At 41.4% G+C, this 27,014-nt stretch overlaps 1 protein-coding gene across 1 annotated transcript in view; it reads left to right on the top strand.

Moving 5' to 3' along the window:
* LOC124865289 (doublecortin domain-containing protein 2-like) overlaps positions 1–16,037 on the top strand; it is a 50,153-nt gene extending 34,116 nt beyond the window's left edge. The window contains exons 8-9 of the mRNA XM_047360270.1: positions 11,654–11,724; positions 12,001–16,037. Of these exons, the coding sequence (XP_047216226.1) occupies positions 11,654–11,724; positions 12,001–12,897 (968 nt within the window). The 3' untranslated portion in view covers positions 12,898–16,037. The remainder of the gene's footprint in view (positions 1–11,653; positions 11,725–12,000) is intronic.
* Positions 16,038–27,014: the final 10,977 nt, after the last annotated feature.

Below are 27,014 nucleotides of genomic sequence, written 5' to 3'. Positions count from 1 at the left end.
AATCTTACTATTCATTGACCTTGTCGGAATTAATAAGGTCTTCATCTTCAGATGAGAAATCCTCTGCACAGACTTCAGTACAGCAGTCCATTGTAATTAGGTTCAAAGCTTCAGCGAAGGTGTAGAACTTTGTGAGGGAAGCCATTGTGTTTCAAAAACAAACACTCGTAATGATAACCACACACCACATAAACAGCCAGAGGTAGGAAGGTCCGGTGCTGTACCGACTGCGCCATGCGGTACAGCATGCTCGGTGTTTATACTAACAACTTGCATTACGCACGCCAATAACTCCAGTTTGGATTGGGCGAATTGCACAAATGACCCCTCCTTTTCATCCTTAGAGCCAGTAGAATAAAGTTATCTACACATCTTTCACGTCAGTTCCGCCAATCAGGAAACAGAGGCCGAGACGTCCGATGAATTCATTTTGTAGAGTGCGTTTACCTTCTCTATTTTTCTGATTCAACTGCTTGTAGTTTTAGCTGTGTTTGGTGTTCGTAGAAATGGTTTATTTCAGCTTTTAGCCAATAGTCTAATGTTTCAGAGGATACCACACATGTGTATGTTTAAGTAAGGGAAGTTTGACAAATAAACATAGAAGAAAATGTTATGATTCTGGCACGTCTGCTCTACCCTGTCTCCCTGGCTGCAATCAGCAGATTAGATGCACCTGGTGGCTGCTGCAGTGTAGTGCAATCTGTGGAATGCCAAGCACCTGTGTCTTCCCTGATATATACTGACTCTGACAAGCAGACGGTGCCAGATTTTTGAGAGCCATCCGTGTGAGTAGATATCCAGCATTCCTTCCTGTCTGATCATTGTTCTTGACCTTGCCTTGCCTTGCCTTTTGGATTTATGCCTCTGCCTGCTCCCTGTCGGACTATTTGAATTTTGGTTGTCGACCTTGTTTCCTGCATCTGGTTTATGCCTCTGCCTGCCCCTTGCCTGACGCCTCTTGTTCCGATCGTTGACCTTGTTTCTGTCCTTGGATTATTGAGCCAGCCTAGCCCTCGGATTATTCAGTCTGGAGTCACTTCTTACCTGTGCTGTGGAGATCACCGCCTGCCGCACACTGAGGTTTCCCCTCTGGGTTTCAAGTTCCACTCAAGACAAAAGCAGGTTAGTGGCTTTTCTGATCCCTGCAAAATCTGGAGAGACTACAAGTCACTAATCCCTCTTTCTGCCTCAGTGATTCCTGGAAGCTGTGAGGAGTGTTACATGTGTGACGTTTTCCTGTGGCTGAATAAACCTTGTAAACTTTCAGTACTGTGTCTGGCTGAATCTTGGGTCCGCCTTTTTCTGATTCATAGCAGAAAAAAAGGGGGGGCTTAAGAGGTTAATGGATATATTATCCATCACAACAGTAAAGAAATTACCGTAAAGGTAATCTTGAAAGTTGACAGCAATTGCCCATTTGAGAGCCAGAAATTCCAGCTTGTGAGCTGGATATCTGCTCTCACTGGATGTCAATCCCCAACTGGCATAAGCAATTACCTGCATTAGCCCTTGCTGCTCGTGATATAGGGCGGCGCCTAGTCCATTCAAGCTGGCGTCTGTATGAAGAACATACGGGTTCTTTGGGATGGTAAATCCCAGCACTGGTGGAAGAAGTCAGTTTTTCTTTGATATGCTCAAAAGCAGCCTGGTGAGCAGGTGTCCACCTCTCTGCAAAAGGCGTCCTATGGTTGAAATACTCTCCAGCACAAGCAATTGTCTTTTGACCTTTATTTGCTGATGGATAATGTCCTGTGAAGTCATTCAAAGGTTTCACAATCTTAGAATAATGTTTAATAAAGCGGTTATAGTAGCCAGCAAATCCCAAGAATGATCGAATTTCTTTCAGGGTCTGCGGCACTGGCCATGTTTTTATGGCAGCAATTTTTTCAGGATCGGTGTCAATTCCGTCCTTTGAGACAATATGTCCCAAATACTGCACAGATATCTGAAAGAATCAGCATTTGGATGGAGAGAGTTTCCACCCATTTTCCCTTTACGGCTGCAGAACATGTTGCAGCTTTTCCTCATGCTCCTCTAGGGAATCTGAGAACACGAACAAGTGGTCAAGGAATACCAAAACCTCCTTGAGGTTAATATTCCCCAGGCATCTCTCCATCAACCTCTGGAAGGTGCTGGGTGCATTGGTTATCCCTTGTGGCATCCGGTTAAGGTCGTAAAACCCCAGAGAGCAGACAAAAGCAGTTTTAGGCTTGTTGTCCTTGTCCATCTCGATCTGATAGCAGGTTTTCTGGCATGCTATAAAATTATGGTTTTAAAAGAATTAATAATAGTATTTGATCAAAACCTATTATGTTATTATTATTTTTAAATAGTACTGAAAAATAATACAGAGTAGTGGGTACATTTAAAAAAAAAGCTTTACTAATCTGACCAAAAGCTGGACAGCTCCATGTTACGCCCCCCTTTCACTTCGCGGACATAAACTAGTACTAAAAATGCCTTCAGCTCATCCACACTCATGTCCGAGGAGGAATCATCTCCAAAACTCTGCAGGCCTCAGCCACACTGCAGCCCTGGAGGTGGATAAGCATTTTGGCATCCACCAAGCAGAGGAACGCGGTCTGGACATCTTGGATCTGGCGCTCTGTCGATGTGTTCTGGCTCTGACGCCTCCCGCTACTTTCTTCCTCCCCTACTACTGTCCACACAGTGCCATCCTTTCCTATCTCCTCCTCCTTCCCAGGTGTGCGCTCATCTTGCGATGAAAACGCTGTAAAGCACAGAATAGATTGTAGTTACTGGGCTACTATATCATGACCTAACTTATTGTTTATTTCTTTGTCCATTATCAGTACCTTGATTTGTAGTTTCTCTCCTGCCAGTGAGCTGGACTGCTGGGTTTATAGCTGGACACTGGGGATCTGGCTCATCTCCCTGTCTTTGAACCTGCGCTGATTGTGGCACTGTTGTTATAGTTTATATATTATTAGATTACTAATCTTTAAACTATAGCCTAATATGATAATATCGTTACATAGGCTAGTCTTTTACTACCTTGAAATAATGTGCCGCAACCTCCTGCTAATGGGACACCTCGTGTATTTTTAGCCGGAGGAGGCTCACTCTCTGACCCGCTGTCACTGGAACTGAATGCTGACCAAGAGTCGTCAGAATCCCTCTCGACCCCAGAATCACGATCATCTAATTTTTGAAGCATTTCCAATGTCTCTTGAGCAGAAAATATCCTTCTAGAAGCCATTTGTAGGATGCCAACAATTTCCTTCTCAGACTGCGTTCTAGAGTGGCGGTTGCTTTGTTATTTTTTTGTAAAAAGAGACATAGGAATACATAAGACATAGGTTTAGAAAAAGTCAGGATGCCAGGAAGATAAGAGTTTTAATAAACCAGAGTTATGGCATGTCAAATTTTCAAAACCGTCAAATCGACGGCCCTGGGAGTTCTAGTGTTAAGTTTGCGATAGTCAATACACAGGCGAACATCACCATTCTTCTTTTTAACAACAACAATGGTTGACGAATAAGGGGATTCTGATTCTCGTATCACCCCAGCTTCCAAAAGCATCTGAAGATGCTTCTTCACTGCCTCGTAGTCATTAGGATGAATGGGCCTAGATCACTGCTTAAAGGGCACCTCATCCTTAAGCTTTATTCTGTGTTTGACCTTTGTAGCATGACCAAATTCAACAACAATGACAACCATGGTCGGGCAATGTGATATGGCAGCAGTCAATAAAAATTCCCCAGGGTAAGTTAGATAATCGTGGTTGGTCCATTATTGCTGTTGGACCATATTGGACCATGCTTACGTTGCTGGAGCTGCTATGCTGTTCGTCGTCATAGGCCATTTTGAACCCCAGGATAGCCCGCTACCACAAATCCCACCAGGGACCGCAGCTGATAGGACAAGGGTGTCTCAGCTCTGACATCACAGTGGACTATATAGTAAAATGAGTTCCCTGTAAACCTTGCTTCCAAGCTGGATACCGGACCAGCATCTGGGACGCAGCACTCTGGAGAAGAAAAATCCCACGTGGACTTTCATTCACTCTCCCCCCATTGGCCAACGAGAAGGAAAATTCATAAAAGAGGTTTTTGGAATAGGAAGGGCAGAAATTTCACTTTACCAATCGAAGATTCACATCTTCGATTTAACACGTAACAAAGGCAAAATCCCATGGAGGTTTCAAGAAGACGGATTTGGCATCCTTGTTTTTGTTCCAGTCGACTGTGGATGGTCCATCATATTGTTCCTTTTTGCCAAAGGAAGCCATGGATGACGCCGACCGCTTCTCGGAGTTAATTGCGGACACGCAGCAACTCCCCCTCTCTCTCTGCCCCAGAAGGAGACAACCCCAAGTAATTCCATTCTGTTTTGTTTTATTTCAATTTTTTTATTTAGAAATAGCTTGGGCAGGATAGAGCAGGATTTTAGGGCGATTTAGAATCGCCACTTATAGTCCAATGTGTTCTAAATTGTATGTGCAGGCTACGTTTTATTGAAACTTGATTGCTGTTGATTCCTGAGACCGCCGAGTCTCGCAAGTGTGTTTTACTGTGTGAAAATCTGAATGCAGGTGTACTGTAAAATTGAACTGCTATAATAACCTCTTGGTGAAATTCAACCATTTTTCTTTGTCTTCACCTTCGTGTTTTACTGGGTGCCGCCAAAAGATTTATTACCCTTTGTCCACTGAGCTACAACTTTGGGGGGAAGTTTTATGACCCTCGGTGGTGTGTTACACTGAGCAACATTTTGGCGGGGCCGCTCCCAAAGCTCTGCTCAGCACCATATTATCACTTGTTTTGCCATAAATGCTGGTTTGAGTTCACACACACTCAATGCTGTTTATTTTGTTTGGTTAGATATTTTACCCTTTTATGTTGAACTTTGCATGTTTGATTAGGTGAAGATTATTGAAGCGGAATAGCGAGGTGTATCAGGGCTGTTGATTTAATAAATATTCACGTAGATAAAGAGAAATCGTTTGTGTTTATTTTGAGCAAGAGTGATTTGTCAGTCAAAATAAGGTCAAAGTTCCCCACGTTTCAGTGAAACGGTTGATTAAACAGTGACATCTAGTAATAGTTATCAATTATTACCGAGAATTTAATAATTGTAATTATCAAAGGCTTTGAGCCACAATTACAACACCAGAGGACATCTCTGACTTTGATTCATAAATAAGGATTTTTGGTTAAGAAATTAATTTTCTCAAATTATGATTTTAAACTATAATTCTTGATAAATATTAATTAATCAATAATCATAATCCTAACATTGCCCATTTCTCACAAAGGGGGTTCCTGGCTTTAATAGAGTCTTCTAGACAGACCCTGTCACGTGCTGGAATGACATGTTGGTTGTTACTCTTTAATATCACTATACCAATCTTTTCCGTGGTTTTTGCTGTATGTCTGAGTTTGAGAGTTCTAAATATCTGTCAAAAGCTATAAGCAGAAGAAATGTCAGATGTAGCCCCATTCTGACAATGCTCACTATACAACACATCCAGCACATTAGTGCCTATCAATACTGGCAAATCAGTGTTGGAGCGCAAATCAGGCACAACCAACACCAAGGTGGAGACCTCAAGCTGTGGGTCAATGAACTCTTGAACTCAATGCTGACCTCCACATAACACAAATAAGGGAAGGCTTGTCCATTTGCACCCTCAACATCAAGGTTGCTGATAGGCTGTAAAGGCCTGCTTGCCAGGTTCTTGTTGTTAAAGGAAACTGATATTGAGGTAACCTGACACCCAGTGCCTAGCAGAGACTTGCACTTAACTCGATCCAAAGTAAGATTAGCTATACATTTCCCACCATTTATCCCTTTTGGAATCCTAACCTGCTGCTGTAAGTTGGGGATGTATGACAAGGTTTTCAGAAAATTTCTAGATTTAGAACTTGCAGTGATATTGGTTCCAATTTGTCCCTCAACTGGAACAGTTTCTAGTTTAAATCAGCCTTATTTTGTTCTTCCCAGGCCCTTCGTTTTATCTTCAGCTCTTTTCTCTTTGCTTCAACCATATCAGGATTGGGTCCTGGTAGCAATATGGTTGTCTTCACCACAGAGGGATCTGCAAAGTAGAAATCCACATGACTCTGCCAGCTGTCATATTCACCTTCCATATTGGGACAGGGGCATCTTCCTGAGAAGGGTCTCAACTTAGAGAAACTTGGGTAGGTTGGGGTCAAGTCACTACTTTTCACAATGTGTTCAACTATCACCCTTTATACCTCAGGTGTACTGATCTGCTCAGGTGACAAGAGTGCGGTTAATTTCACAGCAGCAGCAGGTAAGTCTGCATGGTCTGATTTGGGTTTGGCCTCGCTACTATGATGAAGCTGCATTTGATACGGCCTCACTGGGGTGACTGCCTCTAAATTGGAGCAAGATTCTTCTGGAATAATTTCGTCCTTACTATTAGCCGATTTCTGAATTCGGCTTAATTCTTCAAGCAAAAGCCTTTCATAGTCTGAGCAACTCAGTTTTGCAAACCCCTTTAATCCAGCTATGTAGGACTGAGTAAGGTCAGTAGTCATCTTAGAGCTGTAGAGAGGTGACAACAGTTGGATGCTGTGGGTGATTTCAGAATCCGCAGTATTTTTATGACAGGGAAACCCATCTTGAAGTGCCCCTATAGCTGTATCAAACTGAAACTCAACTATGGTTGTGCTATTAAAATCAGGCTCAGAACTATCGACAGGTACTACTCTGGAGATGTAAACATATTTTTGCAAAAACTCAACTAGTTCCTCTGTCACATGCTTGTCAGGAGGACTAGCGGTCATGGAGGTGGGACCCAAGAATGGTTGAATAAAAGCGCAGTCTCAGAAATAATTCAGCTGAAACTGCTTTAATCTATTTGATGCAGCAAAATAACTGAGCCACACCAACAACAACAACCTGGACAGTGACATATATATTACTTAAATAGAGGTGGAAGTAAATTGGGAGAAACCATTATAAGGGATACACAACTGCAAAAAGGATAAATAAAACAAGAATATGTACATTAAATAAACAGCTAATAAAACAATACATTACAGATCAAGACAAATCAGAAAATATTTTAATTTAATCCCAATAATTACTGTACAAGCGGAGCAGGAGTTTGGGTCGCATTGCCGGCACTAAGTCGGACCTGTTCCCGGTGCATGTTGGACTCCGGCAGGGCTGCCCTTTGTCACCGGTCCTGTTCATAACTTTTATGGACAGGATTTCTAGGCGCAGCCAAGGGCCGGAGGGGGTCTGGTTTGGGGACCAGAGGATTTCGTCTCTTCTTTTTGCAGATGACGTGGTCCTGCTGGCCCCCTCTAGCCAAGACCTACAGCATGCACTGGGTCGGTTTGCAGCCAAGTGTGAAGTGGCTGGGATGAAGATCAGCACCTCCAAGTCCGAGGCCATGGTTCTCGACCGGAAAAGGGTGGCTTGTCCTCTTCAGGTTGAAGGGGAGTTCCTGCCTCAAGTAGAGGAGTTTAAGTATCTCGGGGTCTTGTTCACGAGTGAGGGAAGAATGGAGCAGGAGATCAACAGACGGATCGGTGCGGCTGCCGCAGTAATGGGGGCGCTCTGCTGATCCGTTGTCGTGAAAAGAGATCTGAGCCGAAAAGCGAAGCTCTCGATTTACCGGTCGGTGTACGTTCCTACCCTCACCTAAGGCCATGAACTTTGGGTCATGACCGAAAGAACGAGATCCCGGATACAAGCGGCTGAAATGAGCTTTCTCCGTAGGGTGGCCGGGCACTCCGTTAGAGATAGGGTGAGGAGCTCGGCCATCCGGGAGGGGCTCGGAGTAGAGCCGCTGCTCCTCCACATCGAGAGGAGCCAGTTGAGGTGGCTCGGGCATCTATACCGGATGCCTCCTGGACGCCTTCCTCGGGAGGTGTTCCAGGCACGTCCCACCAGGAGGAGGCCCAGGGGACGGCCCAGGACACGCTGTCTCTCGGCTGGCCTGGGAACGCCTTGGGCTCCCCCTGGAGAAGCTGGAGGAGGTGTCTGGGGAGAGGGACGTCTGGGCGTCTCTGCTGAGTCTGCTGCCCCCGCGACCCGGTCCTGGATAAAGCGGAAGACGACGAGTACGAGACGAGTAATTACTCCAAACTTGAAATAGAAAACATACTGTATGTGAAACCAAACTCCCTTCCCATTCCCTGATGGTGCAGTCCCAGAACCAATAAATGTGTACAAGCCCCCGGGGAATGTTTTGCCCGTGCACACCTGCTGGGAAAAGGGAATGGCAGGGGTAAGTACTCAAATTGAACTTTCATATGTTTTCCTTTTATGCAATTAAAATGTAACAATCATTTAAATCTTGAGAAGATAATTCAATTTACCTTCACAGAAAAACCAAGATGAGGCCTGCTAAAGAAGCCACACCCCAAACAAATCTTTTGCACCCAAAACAACCAAAATAAACTGAATTGCAAATCAAGATGTTGTTTAACTGTGTTGCCTTTCACTAACAAATATAAATATACATATACATGTTACAATGGCTCATTGTTACATCCTCATCTACCTCTGTGTCTTTTATCTCATGAACTAATAGAGTCTGAAACCTTGACACTGTGCCTTAATAACATCCATACTGTAATATTACTGCAATAAACTGTCAGATTGTTTCAAAGGTTTAGCCACTCCTCTTGGCTGGCTTGCCAATTTTTTTATATAGCACCTGTCCTGTATTCTACTAAAGATTTGCGCTACTAAGACCTAGGTTTTGAGGAGTAAAAAGGAGTATGATTGGTAGTAAACAACTGACTGATTTATTGCAGCAACATGAACGCACAACAACAAAATAAAGTATATAAAAATATATATATAAATTATCACAATTACAGCAACAGGAAATAAACTGAAATAAAATAGAGCTCTTTTCTTCAAAATAATAAAAAAAATATATAATTACAGTGCAATACAAGAACAGGGATTAAATTGTTTCTAAACCAAAGTCTCTTTGTTGAGTTCTTAGTATACTAGTAGGGGTCCTTTATGTTTCCTGTAATGCTCTTTGTCTCCCATGTACACTACCCGGTAAGGTATAAGTGTGTGTGCATTTCCATAGCTGGGAAATCCTGATTTGTTCCAAGATGACTTCACTGAGAATCCCTGCAGCAGCTGGCCAGTCTACTAGCAGGATTCTTCAAAGCATCATCCGTGGGTCTGGCTCGCCATCACATCACTCACTTGATTGGTCTCCAAAAACCAGTCTGCACATGTGCAGAATAACAAATAACTCTCTTAATCACTTCAATCCATCTCAAATCACTGTAAATGAATATCATGTTCAATTGCTTCATCAAGTTAACTTTTTTTGACTTGTAAATAGAGATAATCTCCCCATGAAATAATTTTTAACAGTCTTAAACTATGAATTTTCTCAAGTCTTCACTCGTCATGAAGTTAGAGCATTCTATAGGTTACACAGTAAGATCTTTTTAACCTGCACCAAATTTTAATAACTATTGAAATAATAACTTGAACACATTTTAACTAAATAGCATCATGAAGTTCAAAAATACTCCTGACTGGTCTCAACTGACGTTCAACCATGCTATATGATGCTAACATTAGCAACTTATTAGCTGACGGCGTAGCTAGCCGTTAGCTTCAGATATTGATGATCCGATGATCCACATGGCCCTGTCTTTCAGTGTTTAACCCTTTCTCTCTCGTAGACATAGCAATTGACTGAGCTTTTACTGTAACTTATTATATGTGCTCTCTTTCAGGCTCTATCCTTGAAAACTGGCTCAAAGTTTATCTGTTCTTTCTTTCTAGATGAAACGACTAAAGGATCTACATCCACTAACATTTACTTTTCCTTCCAATAGAAAGTACTCCTGGATCCATGCTTCTGTATTCCTTGTGTGTCTCTGCTCTGTTCTCTCAAACCCCCAGTCGGTTGTGGCAGATGGCCGCTCACACCGAGCCTGGTTCTGCTGGGTGTTTCTTCCTGTTAAAAGGGAGTTTTTCCTCTCCACTGTTGCTACATGCATGCTCAGTATGAGGGATTGCTGCAAAGTCAACACCAGTGACTGCCCACTGTCTCTACATGCGCATCCAGGAGGAGTGAATGCTACAAATCTCTGACTCGATGCAATCTGCTGGGTTTCCTTAGATAGAAAAACTTTTTATCCAATTTGAATAAATAACTGAATCTGACTGCACTGTTCAATGGTTAGGATTAATTGGAATGTATGTACCTGACTTTTGTGAAGTGTCTTGAGACAATGTGTGTTGTGAATTGGCGCTATATAAATAAACTGAATTGAATTGAATTGAATTTATATCACTCACCGGAGTTTCCACAGTAAATAACCAAATATCCATCTGCGTCAATGTCAGCGACTCACACTGCAATATTTCGCCATGCTCTTGTACACTTTATCCGTTCTTCTCTCTTTTTCTTTTAAATTTTGACTGTGCTCTGTGTTTCAATGCTAACATTGCTACGCTCTTTCACTGTGTCTTTGTTTTCCACATGCTTGCTCAGACGCACTCTTGTGGAGCTAAGGCTTGCTGTCTCTAGTTGGTGCTCCAGAGGACCAAAAGAAATGACTAGTGCAGTGTTAACCCTTTTTGACCATACACTTTAAGTGTGTGGGTTACACATGGATCCATCTTGCCTTGTCTCAATATTTCAGGCTCATGGTGGCGCTGCAATGTTGTGGGGGATTATTTCTTGACACACTTTGGGCACCTCAGTACCAACTGAGCATAGTTTAAACACCACACCTTATTGTTGCTGTCCATTACTTTATAAATACTTAGTAATGTGGCTACTGATTGTATTTTTCATGATATATAATTAAGATAAAGTTAAAGTTAGTAATAATCTACAATTTTTCTCTTGACTTAAAAACTGATGTTAATTTCAACCACAAAGCTAAATGACTCACTATCTGAGATGCTCTAATCCTTGATCAGTTCTAATGGAACGAGACAAGTTCGTATTTTTTAGGGCTTTAGATTTTTTTAGTGACATCAGCTGTAGAAATGTACAGTAAGTGTCATAATGGTTTCTTTGTGGTGGACCAGAGGCAGACAAGTACGGAGGAAGCAGAGTGGGATCAAAAAAACTCGTCTTTATTTATAGAGTTCACTCAATTACAGGCGAGGAACTGGGGGTACAAATATCCTCCAAAACAGAACCCAACAAGATCTGGAGCAGGGCGAGTATCCAAAGGACACAACAAAAAGACATAACAACACCGCGTGGAACAAAGGACAAGACAGATCTAAATAGGGACGAAGGTGAACATGAAACAATAGGGCAGGTGATCAGGAAAACAGGGAACAGGTGAGACGTGGAGGCAGACGGAGCAGGTGAAGCAGACAGAGACAAATGAGGACATGGAGGAGCTAGACGAAGAAACAAACTGTAAAACACACCCAGGGAACCAGAACATGGGGAGAACAACAGATCTAAAAAAATACAATAAAACAACACAGTCAACAGAACAGAACCTAGGAAATAAAACACCAGAAACGGGAACTCACAGACATCAAAACATCTGATTAAACATAAACAAATACCGAACCAAAAACACACTGTGACAGTATGCTTTTAAGTCCATATCTGTCATATAGTGTCCTTTAAATAAACACTGACCTTTCTGTACAGTTAGTCTCACACATGTTTTGTATTTGTTGCTGTTGCCAGATGATGTAGAAGCACAGGCTGACAGTGAAAACACAGAGGACAAAACCTCCCAACATCAGACAGCTGAAGAGGTATGAACATGAACTATTGTAGAGAAAATCCTGATCTAGTGACAACACTCCTTGCAAAGAAATGGGCTGCAATTAAATGTTTGAGTTAATTTATCCTGTTAACTGATTTGAGTAGAAAAACTATATTATTTTTTTTATTTACGTCAATTTTATTATAAAAATATATTTGCAACCCTTGTACTGACAGAGCCTTAAAAGTGTTTGTAATACAAATTCATGCTGACTTTTAAGACATGTCTTGCTAACAAAATTTGTTCTCGAATTTCCGTGTTACAGAAATCTGATGCATCTGACGATCAAAAGGCCTCAAAGGAGGACAGTGAAAAGGCCGAAGAGGAATCTTGTTCTGAAAACACCACAGAAACAGATAGGCCCACAAGCAAAGATGAGAAGATGGAGATCCGAGATACAAATGCTGTAAGAGAAGAAGAGGAAAAGAAGGAAGCTGATGAGCAAAATAATGAAAAAGGAGAGGAGAAGAAGGAAGCTGATGAGCAAAATGATGAAAAAGGAGAGGAGAAGAACGCAGATGATGAGCAAAATGATGAAAAAGAAGGGGGAGTTTCTGACGTAAATGGGCAGAAGGTGGGGGAAGTTGAAGAAGCAAAGGAAGAGGTCAGAGAACAGAGTAAGCAAGAGGTTAATAGTGAGGAGCGGGGATGTACTAGCATTGCTGTTGTTGATATGACCCAGGACAATAAAGAGCAAAAGGAAAATCTAACTACACCCTCTGAGGCTGAGAAAGAGCAAGGCAATAATACAGACAAAGAGAAGCAAGAGAAGGATGTTGGTAATAGGGAGGAAAGCAGCAATGAGCACAGTAATGATGCAGACACGAGAGAGGCACAAGTAGAGGCAGAAAACAGCAACATCCCTGGCGAGACTCAGTCAGATAGCAAGAGAAAAGGAAGCGGAAATACTAGAAGCAGCAGCAGGAACAGTAACCAGGATGAAGATGTGATAAAATCAAAAGATGAGGCTCTCAATCAGCCAGGAAAAGAAGAGAAGAAGATTATTGGAGAGGTGAATGGAGATGATGAAATGGTAGAAGGTCAAGCAGAACAGGAAACACAGAATTCAGCAAGATGTGAAGATGCAACAGAAGTAAGAGAGGAAGCAGATGATGTTGCTAAAGATAATCAAGAAGACAAAAGCAGCAAAGAAAGAGATTAGTGAAGAAAGAGAAAATGCAAACATAAAACTAAAATAAGCATTAGGGGGAAAAAAAAGTATAAAACAAAACAGGGACAATACTGCAATTAAAGGAACTATGTTTTAAGCTTTCCTTAGATTTTCTATAAGAATAGTTTATAATTGTAAGCAGATAATGTCCTTCAATGCCTTTGACTAAATTATTCAGGCACAGATAGACCAATAAAAGCTATAGTGATAAATATGAATTTTAAATTTTAAAAAAAGTTAAGTCTTAAGGTGCTTTCTTGTTTCATTAAACAATCTGTTAACACTATACTTTTGATGATGATAACATTTTAGTGAACATGAACTTTATGAACTCCCATTAGCATCTAAGCAATCAACATGGTCTGACAATCTTGAATTAAGCCTTGTCCTTACTGTGAAGTCAAAATGTGAAATACATTTATTTATTATTCATATCTGTCCACTACCAGAAAAATAAAACTTCATAATATTTAAATAAATATTTTTTGAGTTGTGTTAATGATTCTTAAGCTTGATTGTAGTTGTTTTAGCATCATGTATTTTTACTTTTCAAGGCCAATAAGAAGCTGCCGATTTTAGGTAATGGAAGTAGTCCTACTGCTATATCACACCATCCATTTGTGCCATATACCAGTATTACTGGCAGCAAATAGGATTCTCAGCGTGATGCTACCACCACTATGCATGACAGTTGCACTACTGTTCTTAGGCTTAAAAGTCCCATTTTAACTCTTCTGAAATGTGAAATCTTTGAAGTACATTTGTGTGGTTTGGGGCTTTAATTTTAGCTTTTGCCTCCTTGTGTAAACTTTGTACAGCCTTTCCATGCCATTCTTTTGGTACTCTGGCATTTGAAACCACTGGTTTCAAATGGCTGGTGTTTTTAAACTGAATTTTGTGAGAAGGATGAAGAGAATTATAGAGAACAAATGAAGTTTATTTTTTTTCTGTGATTCAGTTTTCAAAGGTACTTTAAAACAGAGTATCTTGGAAGTAAAATTTGTATTTCCAAGGTGAAATGGAGATATGCTATCACCAATCGACTAGGCAAAAGGCAGAAGATGGCTCACAGTAAAATGCAAAATTTAGTCAATATTGGTGCTTGCAAAAAAATGTATAAATTCAAATGGTTTAAAAGTCTTATTGGGCATACTCCAGCGCCCAACAATGCATCCAACTGGATTGTCAAAATACAACTAAAAGATACTCTTAGAAAATAGGACTGTTTGTTTGGTTGTTTAATTTTGTGCTTGATGAAAAGAACAAAAAGGAAAAGAAACTTTTTAATCAAATATTGTTTCTTGCTGTGTTCTGTTATCTATCATTATTGGAAATGAATCAAGTACCTGAGCTGTGTTAAACTTCTCCTAATAATTACCTACAATAATCCCCTAAGTAGCTTCATTACAATACCTCATTGTCACTTAACAATTTTTTGGTAGCCATTTAATGTCTATTTTGGTAATAAAAAACCTCTACATGTCCAGAAAATAACCCCAACAGACAAATAAAGACATTTATCACCAATTAGGTGGGTTTCAGACCACTTGGCATCTGAGTTAAAACTCTCCCACTGCCTGTTTCATTTACCATTTTTTCAGTATTCACCTGAAGGGAAGTTACATCAAGCCACATAAAATTGTCTCCTACAGGCGAAAAAATACTCTAATGTAAAGTATGATCTAATTGGATTTCTTATAGCCTCGCCACCCTCTTACTCCTACAACTGTTCAAATTGAGATTTATGCAGTCAGTGTCTCTGTGAGTCACCATCCCACGGGACAAGAGAAGACTGTGTGAAAATGAGGGTGAGGACGAAACGAACAGCAAAGTGAAAAAGACACACCGAAAAGCCAAGGAGGCTGAGGTGTGAATGGGTATGAGTTATAAGACCTGACTGGTTGAGGTGATGATGCTCATGATGCTTTTTCTTAAGTCCCCATCAATTCAATCTTATCACTTCCCCAGGCCACTCCCTGTTTGTGTCTGTGTGTTTGCCTGTGTGGGTGTGTTAATAGGACTCAGTACAGCACTCTGCCTGATTGATTATAATTCTGCAAGATATAATGAAAGCTATGAGAAACATCTTTGAAAGTTGGTAGTGTTCTGGAAGATAACTCCTCTTAAAACAATGTTTTTTTTCATTTCTTTGAGTATATTTAAAAAAAAACAACTACTGTATTCAAAGACAAATGTATCTCACTTGTGAAAATTGAATTAGGCTAACTGTGCCTAAAAACAATCCTTTCTTACAGTTTTACAGTCTTTATTACAGCAAAACCTGCTGGGCACCCTATTTAGGTCGGAAATAGGCATTAAGAAAATTTGTTTAACTTGCACACCCCATCTATGACATATAAGGGTAGCAATTTTTAGCCAAACGGTCTTCTACATCAAACCTTTAGAAGCATTTAACTTGAGGTCAATATGATAAATGCTCACAATACCATCTGGGACCGTCTTTTCAGTCCATTTTCTACCCATATGGACACAATATTTAAATGTTTGAGTTATTTGCTTCTCTGGTAAAACTTAAAATTCTTAAAATTCTCTTTTTTTAAATTTTTATTTAGCTTTGGGTCATGCTACGCAGTAGCCATCCTTCCAGGCCCTGTTGCCATTGACCAACTACTTTTGACCCTTCAAAGACATGTTAATGCTTCTGTGTTGCACACTGGTTGAAACTAGATTCCCCTGTTGGTGTAAAAATGCCATCTCAAAATGCCCAACATGCCACAATCTTTAAACATACAGTTTTTTAAACCTTTAATATTAGTAGCATAGCATGTTCAAAAGATGAAAGATGAAAAGATGAATCAACAATCAGGAGAATAAAGATAAATGAAGACATTTTATCATCTTGCTTTGTTTAAACATGATTGAATGCTGTCAAAATGGTTTGAATTTACATTGAGATACCATCAGTCAATAAAAGATGTTGCTGCTTAAGCAATGTATTACATGTTTTTTATTTAAATGACCAACAAGTCTTTCTGAGAAATCCCTGCTCTACTAGATGACTGACCCCCCCAAATCTAGTAAATGATGTTCGGGGACACTATTATTCTCTAGCTTGAAAACTAACAACCTTTCTGTTAAATACTCTTTAGTAGCAGGCACGTGTTCTTACCGGTTAGCATTTGAGCTAACTAAAGAAGCTAATAGCTTAGCACCACAATCAACACATACCTTTAAAATACCGTTAATAAAAGGGTTAAAATGCATAAGCGCGGATGGCGCGTTGTGATCAATCTTCTATTTAAAATCACCCTTCAAGTAAAGTTTGTCTTAACTTTAAAAACACACAAAGAACACAACCCGGGCACGTGTGCTGCAGATAGCCTGCTAGCACTAAAATAGCCGAGTTTCACACAAACAAAACTTCATAAAATGAAAAGCGTTTAGATCATTTCATCCTAACTGTTAATCTGCCCAAACCTAACCTCATAAACTGTGGTGAGGAATGTTGTCCAAAAGACGATGAAGTTTGAAGAAGGTATCCACAGTCAACAAGCGGTTAGCTCGGTAGCTTCGCAGGGGATTGAAGGTGCGTTCGCTCTGAACAAAAGGGTTAGCTCCGGAGCTGTAGCTGGGCGGCCCGTCCTGTCCGCTCCTACAGGGCTCGGAGAGAAAGTCAAGCAATGCTTTTACCTTAATTACCCCCGTTCATAAATGAAAATACCGGATACACAGACAGTATTTCATTCATACTTATCTTTGCATATGATCGATGATTGTATGACACTCTTGGATCCAGTTTGAAGAGTTTATGTCTTTTTACCAGCAAAAGACATTAGCGCGCTGGGCCTCTCCTGACCGGTCCCTCTCGAAGGTCGTGTGGAAAGCGGTCAGCTTGTTCAAGAGGGGGTGCTCTTATTCAGACAGTGGCATCATGGGAAGTCTGCTGCTACCCCCCTTTCCTCAGTTGCTGGAAGTCAGTTAAATGCAATTTATTTTGAAAGTTCCAGAAGAGTCCATACCAGAGTTTAATGTTGAAATCCATGGCTGTGGGTCCCAACACTGTTGATAGACACCACGATCAAATAGCAATAAAAACATGAACTACTTGTAAAAATTAGAAGAAGGAGAGTTATATATTTATACACAATTTACTGAAACCTTGCATCTCTTCACCACCCAACACCTTCCAGGGGCCTTTCAATAAAGCCAAATATTTACCCCACTTTGCTTCATATATATCCAGTCTACCCAATCGTTTATATGACATTGTTTTTAATTCTGCAACTCGTGCCATCTCCATGGCCCACTCCTGCAGAGAGGGCACCCGCTCTGCCTTCCATCTCCTAACAAGTATCTGTCTGCCAATCATAATACTAGACTAAAACTTTTAACATGTTTATCCTGTCCTGTCAGAACTGAATGATCATTCAAAACAAACAATGTAGGAATTAATGGAATTTGCATCTCCGTAATCTTATATAGATTATCGAAAACATTGGTCCAGAATTGTTGGACTTTGTGACATGACCATAAAACATGAATTAATGTGCCTTCCTCAGACTTACAACGCCAACAGTATGGAGTGGACGATAATTCTAATCTAAATAATCTAGAAGGAGTACAATGAAAAAGATGCATAATTTTGAATTGAATAAGGCAGACTCTAACATCCCTTGAAACTACTTTAATATTCCTATAAAAAAAAGGATTGGAACCCCCCCAACATATGTTGAAGTTGCAGGTACTTGAAAAAGTGGGATTTAGGGATGCTGAACCGCCGCACCAACTCCCCAAAGGATTTTAACGAGCCGTCACAATACAGATCCCCCAATGTGAACATGCCCTTCTCCTGCCATATCTTCCAATAAATAAATAAATAATAAACTGTGAAGCCATTTACAAGAAGGGACAGCGCAGACTGTACTTCTTGAGGAAGCTTAGGTCCTTTGGTGTTTGCAGCAAGATGCTGCATATCTTCTATTAGTCTGTTGTGGAAAGTGTGATCTCTTCTGCCATCATCAACTGGGGTAGCAGCATCAGAGCCAGTGACTTAAAAAAGCTCAACAACCTGATAAAGAAGACTGGCTCTGTTCTGGGGACTCATCTGGAACCTCTGGAGATCATTGTGCAAAGAAGGATTCTTCATAAAATGAAGAAAATTATGGAGAACCCTGAGCATCCTCTTCATGAGACTGTCCTACAACAATAGAGTGTCTTCAGTCAGAGGCTCCTTCAGATTTGCTGTAAGACAGGGCGCTATAGGAGATCCTTCCTGCCCACAGCCATCAGCATCTACAATGGCTCTTTGAAGAAACCTTCATAATGAGCTATAACAACATTTAATTTCCCTTTGGGATTAATAAAGTATTTTTGAATTTGAATTTGAAATGGGAAATTTACCAATTCGTAATTTTGGATTTAACCAAATACTGGTCCTTCTCAAAATATTAGCATATTGTGATAAAGTTCATTATTTTCCATAATGTCATGATGAAAATTTAACATTCATATATTTTAGATTCATTGCACACTAACTGAAATATTTCAGGTCTTTTATTGTCTTAATACGGATGATTTTGTCATACAGCTCATGAAAACCCAAAATTCCTATCTCACAAAATTAGCATATCATTAAAAGGGTCTCTAAACGAGCTATGAACCTAATCATCTGAATCAACGAGTTAACTCTAAACACCTGCAAAAGATTCCTGGGGTCTTTAAAACTCCCAGCCTGGTTCATCACTCAAAACCCCAATCATGGGTAAGACTGCCGACCTGACTGCTGTCCAGAAGACCACTATTGACACCCTCAAGCAAGAGGGCAAGACACAGAAAGAAATTTCTGTACGAATAGGCTGTTCCCAGAGTGCTGTATCAAGGCTCCTCAGTGGGAAGTCTGTGGGAAGGAAAAGGTGTGGCAGAAAACGCTGCACAACGAGAAGAGGTGACTGGACCCTGAGGAAGATTGTGGAGAAGGGCCGATTCCAGACCTTGGGGGACCTGCGGAAGCAGTGGACTGAGTGTGGAGTAGAAACATCCAGAGCCACCATGCACAGGCATGTGCAGGAAATGGGCTACAGGTGCCGCATTCCCCAGACCTGGGCTACAGAGAAGCAGCACTGGACTGTTGCTTAGTGGTCCAAAGTACTTTTTTCGGATGAAAGCAAATTCTGCATGTCATTCAGAAATCAAGGTGCCAGAGTCTGGAGGAAGACTGGGGAGAAGGAAATGCCAAAATGCCAGAAGTCCAGTGTCAAGTACCCACAGTCAGTGATGGTCTGGGGTGCCGTGTCAGCTGCTGGTGTTGGTCCACTGTATTTTATCAAGGGCAGGGTCAATGCAGCTAGCTATCACGAGATTTTGGAGCACTTCATGCTTCCATCTGCTGAAAAGCTTTATGGAGATAAAGATTTCATTTTTCAGCACGACCTGGCACCTGCTCACAGTGCCAAAACCACTGGTAAATGGTTTACTGACCATGGTATCACTGTGCTCAATTGGCCTGCCAACTCTCCTGACCTGAACCCCATAGAGAATCTGTGGGATATTGTGAAGAGAACGTTGAGAGACTCAAGACCCAACACTCTGGATGAGCTAAAGGCTGCTATCGAAGCATCCTGGGCCTCCATAAGACCTCAGCAGTGCCACAGGCTGATTGCCTCCATGCCACGCCGCATTGAAGCAGTCATTTCTGCCAAAGGATTCCCGACCAAGTATTGAGTGCATAACTGTACATGATTATTTGAAGGTTGACGTTTTTTGTATTAAAAACACTTTTCTTTTATTGGTCGGATGAAATATGCTAATTTTGTGAGATAGGAATTTTGGGTTTTCATGAGCTGTATGCCAAAATCATCCGTATTAAGACAATAAAAGACCTGAAATATTTCAGTTAGTGTGCAATGAATCTAAAATATATGAATGTTAAATTTTCATCATTACATTATGGAAAATAATGAACTTTATCACAATATGCTAATATTTTGAGAAGGACCTGTACTTGAAGAGGGATTTAGAAAGGGATCAAAGATAAATATTCAAGCAACCCTATTCCAAATTAGTCTAAGATTAGCAATTATTGGATGTGTTTTTGCTTTTTTACTTAATCTAGAATACAAGACCTGCATGAGTAATAGAGAGGCAATAGCAGCCTGATCCATGCAGTACCAGGCAGAGGCTCTTTTGGGAGATAGAGACCAATGACCCAGGTGCCTTAAATTAAAAGCATAATAGTAAAATAATAGCTTTGGTAGCCCTAAGCCTCCTTTGTCAGCTGGTCTGTGTGACTTACTGTGTGACTTACCATTCCAATGAATATCTTAGATATTCTATCGAACCTTTTAAAATAATAGTGGGGAATTTCTAAGGGGAGGGACTGCATAAGATAATTAAGTTTAGGAACACAGTTAATTTTCAAAATGTTAACTTTACCTGCCATAGACAAATGAAGGGTAACCCATCTTTCAACACCACAAGAAATCTTTTGTAATAATGGGTCAAAATGGACTTTGACCTGTTGTGATTATTAGTCTGAGAATATTATTTAATATTAATACTTTAATATTTTATCAAATAATATTTTGGTCTGTTAAGGGTTGTCCTGTGAATACCGGCCCAGTAAGGCGATGGTATTAGGACAAAATAGAAAGGTGTGAGACAAGCTCTGACATTATTGAACAGCATAAACTCTGCACATATATGGAATGAATTCACACAATTTCTTAAAATACAAGAATTTATTAACAAAAATAAGTCAACTCAAAGTCAAACATATTTCAATCAACAAACTCTTAACTATTCTAAAACAATCCAACTAAACTACCAAGCAGAAATAAAGAATAGGGAAGACTAATAGGCTATGTACAATATAAACAAGTTGATTAAAGATGATTGAAAATCATGACCAAAAAGAATGATGCAACATTACCATGCAATGTTTATGTTTGAGAACCAAGGATTATCTTGAAGAATCTGGAAGCGAAGTTAAGTTAGTATTGGAACTAACTTAAGCAATAATCAGCAAACGTTTAGACAACCCTTCACAATGCAAGATCAGATAAAATATTATTTTAATAAAATAATGTTTTAAATAATGATCTGCTGAATAAAACCAACCTTCTGGATGACTAATTCTCAACAGTGTCTCATTAGCTGCCTTTACTTATTGAAATAATATTTGAAGAAATATTATTAAGGGAATATTTTGGAAAGAGCCAAATCTTTCTGGAGAAATGGGGCTTAAAGATGTTTACTTAGTTATCAGATTTAGTGAAATAATGTTTAGGGACTATTGTTCACTAGCTTGAAACTAACAACCTTTCTGTTAAATATTCTGTAGCAGCAAGCATGTGTTCTTACTGGTTAGTGTTGAGCTAACAAAAGAAGTGCTTAGCACCAGAAACAAACATATACCTTTAAAATACCTCGTTTAATATAAGGGTTAAAATGCATAAGCGCAGACGGCGCGTTATGAGCAATCTTCTGTGTTTAAAATCACCCTTCAAGTAAAGTTTGACTTAACTTTAAAAACACAGGGCACGTGTGCTGCAGTTAACCTGCTAGCACCAAGATAGCCGAGTTTCACACAAACAAAACCAAACTTCATAGAATGAAAACATTCAGATCATTTCATCCTAACTGTTAATCTGCCCAAACCCAACCTCTGACCATGGTGAGGAAATGTTGTCCAAGGGGCGAAGTTTGAAGAAACGTCCACAGTCAACAAGCGGTTAGCTCGGTAGCTTCGCGGGGTGTTGAAGGTGCGTTCGCTTTGTGAACAAAAGGGTTAGCTCTGGAGCTGTAGCAGGGCGGCCCGTCCTGTCCACTGACCACACGGATGATGCGGTCTCTGCTGTCTTCCTTCCAGACTGGGAGACCGCGTCTTTGCAGGGGTTTCTCTCGAATACCGTTTGCTTCTGCAGGGCTCGGAGAGAAAGTCAGCAATGCTTATACCTTAATTTCCCCTCTTTATGAATGAAATCACCGGGTACACAAACAGTGCTTCACTCATACTTAACTTGTGCATATGATTGCGTGATCTTATGACACTTTTGGATCCAGTTTGAAGAGTTTATGTCTTTTTGCCAGCAAAAGACATTAGCGCGCTGTGTCCCCCTCCTATCCCGATGAACACCGGTGTGGAAGAGAGCGGATGTAGCAACAGCTGTGCTTTTATTTGGGTAGTGCCGTCACTGGAAGCCTGCAGTTATCCCGTTTCCTGGCTGTGCCGGAAGAAGGTTAATGCACTTTATTTTGAAAAGTTACAGAAGAGTTCGTACCGGAGTTTAATATTGAAATCCATGGCTGGGTCCCAACAGACCAAATCTTTAAGCTGTCTAGGAAACCAAATACTCAAATACAGAACAACTTGCTGAGGCCACTGAAATGCACCTGGATGGAAAGCAGTGGAGGGGCAATAAGCTGTTAGGCGGAGTGCCTCGGACTTGGAACAGTTCACCTTGTATCCAGAAAATTTTGAAAATAAGTCTATAATTTCAAGCAGACATGGCACAGATCTACCAGAATCGGAAACCAGCAATAAGATGTCATCGGCGTAAAGCATCAGTTTATGTACCATTCCACCAACAGTGACCCCCGGAAACTCTGTCGCCTTATGCAAGGCATCTGCTAGAGGCTCAATAGCCAAACAGAAGAGCAGGGGGGATAGGGGTTGAGCCCTGCTTGGTTCTAGAATTGCGCCGGTCAAGGTGGCAGCAGTTTAATAGCTCTTGTCAGATCCTGGTTATCATCTGCCCGCTACTAACACTTTTCCACCAGTAGGGGCCGTTGGAGCTAAAGGATCAGGGCGGACAGGTGTGTCGCATCTTGTCATCAGCTAGAGGACTACAAGAGGGTGACAAGCCAGCACTTTGATGCCTGAGTGTTTTGCCTCTTTGTGGTACTACTACCTGGCCATTTCAAGTTTGAAAGAACCTTGAAGAAACTTTGTATCTTTGTAGATTTTTGATAACCTTGACTAATAGTCTGTATTTGTCTCAGGTTGCCCAAGTCACGCTCCAAGTTAAGAAATCTCTGAGGAACTCATCTCACAATAACTTGGATTCAGATCGTATATTCCCTGCTGGCGGCCAGCCCTGGTGGTTCCTCCGCAGCTCCCAGGCGAACCCTGTCCACCCTCCTCCATCCTGCCAAGACTATCTGAAGCTCTGGTGGTTCAGCGTAGCCACGCTGCCCTCCCAGGATCGACAACCTCTCTCCCTGGCGGACCGACCTCCGAGCAGACCGTAAGCCCCTTACAAAGCAATGTTCTAGGGTTGCATTTGCAGTATCTTACCTGCGTCTGTTCCTTTGCATCTGGTCAGCAGATTTTGGTTTTCCAGCCCAGGTCTACCTGTAAATAAAGTTCCTGAAACGCTTCTCTGTCTTCCGTGTTTTCTGCATGTGGGTCAAGTCGGCCTTATCCAATATGACAGCTCTGTTACTTTTGATTCTCTTCCTCTTGTGGTGGATACAGTTGATTTTTTTTGGATGACTGTCCTCTCCGGTGTCGGATGCTGTGCAGCGTGGAGGAGTTTTCTTTTACTTTTCTACTTTTGGACATTTGTTATGATGCATTGCCATGGCAACGGGGGTGTTTCTTACAACCGGGAGCAGCTGATTAAGATCTCAAAAGCTCAAATAAAACTTCAACTACAACCCCAAATCCCTGATGAGTTGAAAAGGAGACGCCGTTGATGCAGAGCATTTGCTAAGAGAAGAGAGAGAAGGAGGAAGTTCAAACCATCTCTTCCATCGATTATGATGGGCAATGTGAGATCGTTGGGAAACAAGTTGGATGAACTCCAAGCCATACAAAGGACCCAGATAGAGTACCCGGAATGCAGTATTATGTGTTTTACTGAGACATGGCTGCAGGATCATATCCCCAACTCCAGCGTCTCTCTGCCGGGCTTTTTAACCATACGAGCAGATAGAGATTTAAAGAGGAGCGGCAAATGTAAAGCAGGTGGACTGGTAGTACTTGGGAACTACAGATGGTGTCATCCAGGACATGTTACTGTGAAGTGTCGTCTCTGCAGTCCAGATATTGAATTCTTGGCAGTAAGTTTTTGTCCATATTATTTACCCAGAGAGTTCACCAGTGTTATTTTGGCAACGGTTTATGTTCCACCTTCCGCTGTTGCCGACACTGCATGTGATGCCATCAGCTCAGTTGTTGCTAAGCTACAGGCACAAAACCCCAATGCGTTTGTGGCAATATCTGGTGATTTAACCATGCTTCACTCTCTGCTACACTTCCAACGTTTCAACAGTTTGTCAGCTGCTCTACCAGAGAAAACAAAATGTTGAATTTGTTTTATGCAAATGTCAAGGACCAATACATCTCTACAGCAAGACCTCCTCTAGGCAAATCAGATCACAATCTTGTTTTTCTCTGCTCGAAATATAAGCCCCTTGTTCAGAGACAACCTGTAATAAAGAGGACTGTGAGAAAATGGTCACGGGAAGCTGAAGAAGCCCTGCAAGGTTGCTTTGAGGCTACAGACTGGGATACACTGTGCCAGCCAAATGGAGAAGACATCAATGCCATGACTGAGTGTGTAACCGACTATATAAACTTCTGTGTGGATAACATCATCCCCACCAGAACCGTGAGATGCTTCCCCAATAACAAACCCTGGATCACTGGTGACCTGAAGGACCTGATTAACAAGAAAAAAAGAGCCTTCAGTGAGGGAGACAGAGAATTATTGAGGAGTATACAGAAACAACTTAAAGTCAAGATAAGAGACAGCAAGGAGGTGTACAAGAGGAAGCTGGAGAGCAAGCTCCAGCAAAACAATATCAGAGATGTGTGGTCAGGGATGAAGAAGATCACAGGCTTCATGCAGAAGGATGATCAGACCAATGGAGGTCTGGACAGAGCCAATGAACTGAACACATTCTTCAATAGGTTCAGTTCAGAAACAAGCTTCGCATCCTCCTCTCCTGCTCACAGCCAAACATACATCTCACCCTCCTTTGACCCACAGATGTCCAGTAACACCTCAAATGTTTTATCTTCCACCTCAGCCATGGACCCTTCTGCTTCTACGTTTACCTTCAACCATATCAGAAGATGCTGATGCTCCCTTTGCCTCCGCCTTCCACCAGTGTGTCTCAAGAAGTCAGGTGAAGATGCAACTGGAGAGACTGAATCGGAATAAGACTGCAGGTCCAGATGGTTTCAGCGCTAGAGTCTTGAAGGCCTGTGCAGAGCAGCTCTGTGGGATTCTGCAGCACCTCTTCAATCTTAGCCTGGCCCAGAAGAAGGTTCCAGTGTTGTGGAAGACCTCCTGTCTTGTTCCAGTACCAAAGAAAACTCACCCATCAGTCCTCAATGACTATAGACCTGTTGCCCTGACTTCCCATATCATGAAGGTCCTAGAGACACTCCTGTTGGCCCACCTGAGTAACCAAACAATAAACTATCAGGACCCCCTTCAGTTTGCTTATCGCTGTGGAGTTGGAGTTGAAGATGCCATCATACACCTGCTTCAACAAACCCACTGTCATCTGGACAAAGCCAGCAGCACTGTGAGGATCATGTTCTGTGATTTCTCCAGTGCATTTAACACAATCCAACCTGATTTGCTTTGTCAGAAACTCCAGAAGACTCAGGTGGAGGCCTCAACAATCTCCGGGATCAAAGACTACCTGGCAAACAGACCACAGTTTGTGAGACTAAAGGGTTGTGTGTCTAACCAGGTAGTCAGCAGCACAGGAGCACGACAGGGCACTGTACTCTCACCATTCCTTTTCACTCTATACACCTCAGACTTCCAGTACAAGACAGACTGCTGTCATCTGCAGAAAGGCTCGGATGATTCTGCAGTTGTGGGGTGGATCAGAGATGGACATAATGAGTACAGAAAGGTGGTGGACCGTTTTGTGGCATGGTGTGAAAACAATCATCTTATCTTGAACATAACTAAAACAAAGGAGATGATTGTAGATTTTAAGAGAAATGGGAATAAGTCAAAAACTATTTACATCATGGGAGAAGAGGTGGAGGTGGTGGAGGACTATAAATACCTCGGTGTTCACCTGGACAACAGACTGGAGTGGAGATGCAACTGTGAAGCCGTCTACAAGAAGGGACAGAGCAGACTGTACTTCTTGAGGAAGCTTAGGTCCTTTAGTGTTTGCAGCAAGATGCTGCATATCTTCTATAAGTATGTTGTGGAGAGTGTGATCTCTTCTGCCATCATCTGCTGGGGAAGCAGCATCAGAGCCAGGGACTTAAAAAAGCTCAACAACCTGATAAAGAATGCTGACTCTGTTCTGGGGACTCATCTGGAACCTCTGGAGATCATTGTGCAAAGACAGATTCTTCATAAAATGAAGAACATCATGGAGAACCCTGAGTATCGTCATCATGAGACTGCCGTACAACAACAGAGTGTCTTCAGCCAGAGGCTTATTCAGATCTGCTGTAAGACAGACCGCTACAGAAGATCCTTCCTGCCCACAGCCATCGGCATCTACAACGGCTCTTTGTAGAAACCTACATAATGAGCTACAACATCATTTAATTTCCCTTTGGGATAAATAAAGTATTTTTGAATTTGAATTTTTGAATTTGAATTCCTCTTCCCAACATAAAATAATCTGACACCAGCCCGCTGGTCTGCACTGCTGCTTGTGGGTGCTTGTATAATAGCTCAATCCATTTTATAATTGTGCTACCAAATCCAAACTCCTCTAAAATGCTAAATAAATACTCCCATATCAAATGCCTTTTTAGCGTCTAGAGATTGCAGGAACCGGGGACTGAGCGTCCGCCACTGACCACATGCATCAATAAGGCGTCTAATATTATCTGAGGAGCTACAACCATGAATGAATCCGACTTGATCAGTATGAATCAATGATGTAATTACACTGTTTAATTGATTTGCTAAAATTTTTGAAATGATCTTAACCTTTGTTTGCATTAAGGACGGTAATTCTTACATTCATCCAGATTTTTACCTTTCTTAGGAACCAGACTAATAAGGGCTTGTCACAGAGTTGGTGGCAAAATCCCCCCCCCCCCTCTCTCTCTCTCTTAAAAAATTCCCCAGTACTTGTTTTATTTTTTATGTCCAAAACCTTTACCACATTCAACGCTTTTTTGTAACTCGGTTTAGCTTTTTCTGTGCTCT

This window comes from Girardinichthys multiradiatus, chromosome 3 (assembly GCF_021462225.1).
Source record: "Girardinichthys multiradiatus isolate DD_20200921_A chromosome 3, DD_fGirMul_XY1, whole genome shotgun sequence".
NCBI lineage: Eukaryota > Metazoa > Chordata > Actinopteri > Cyprinodontiformes > Goodeidae > Girardinichthys > Girardinichthys multiradiatus.
Note: the sequence above shows the minus strand (reverse complement) of the source record. Positions and strands in the feature narration are given on the sequence as shown.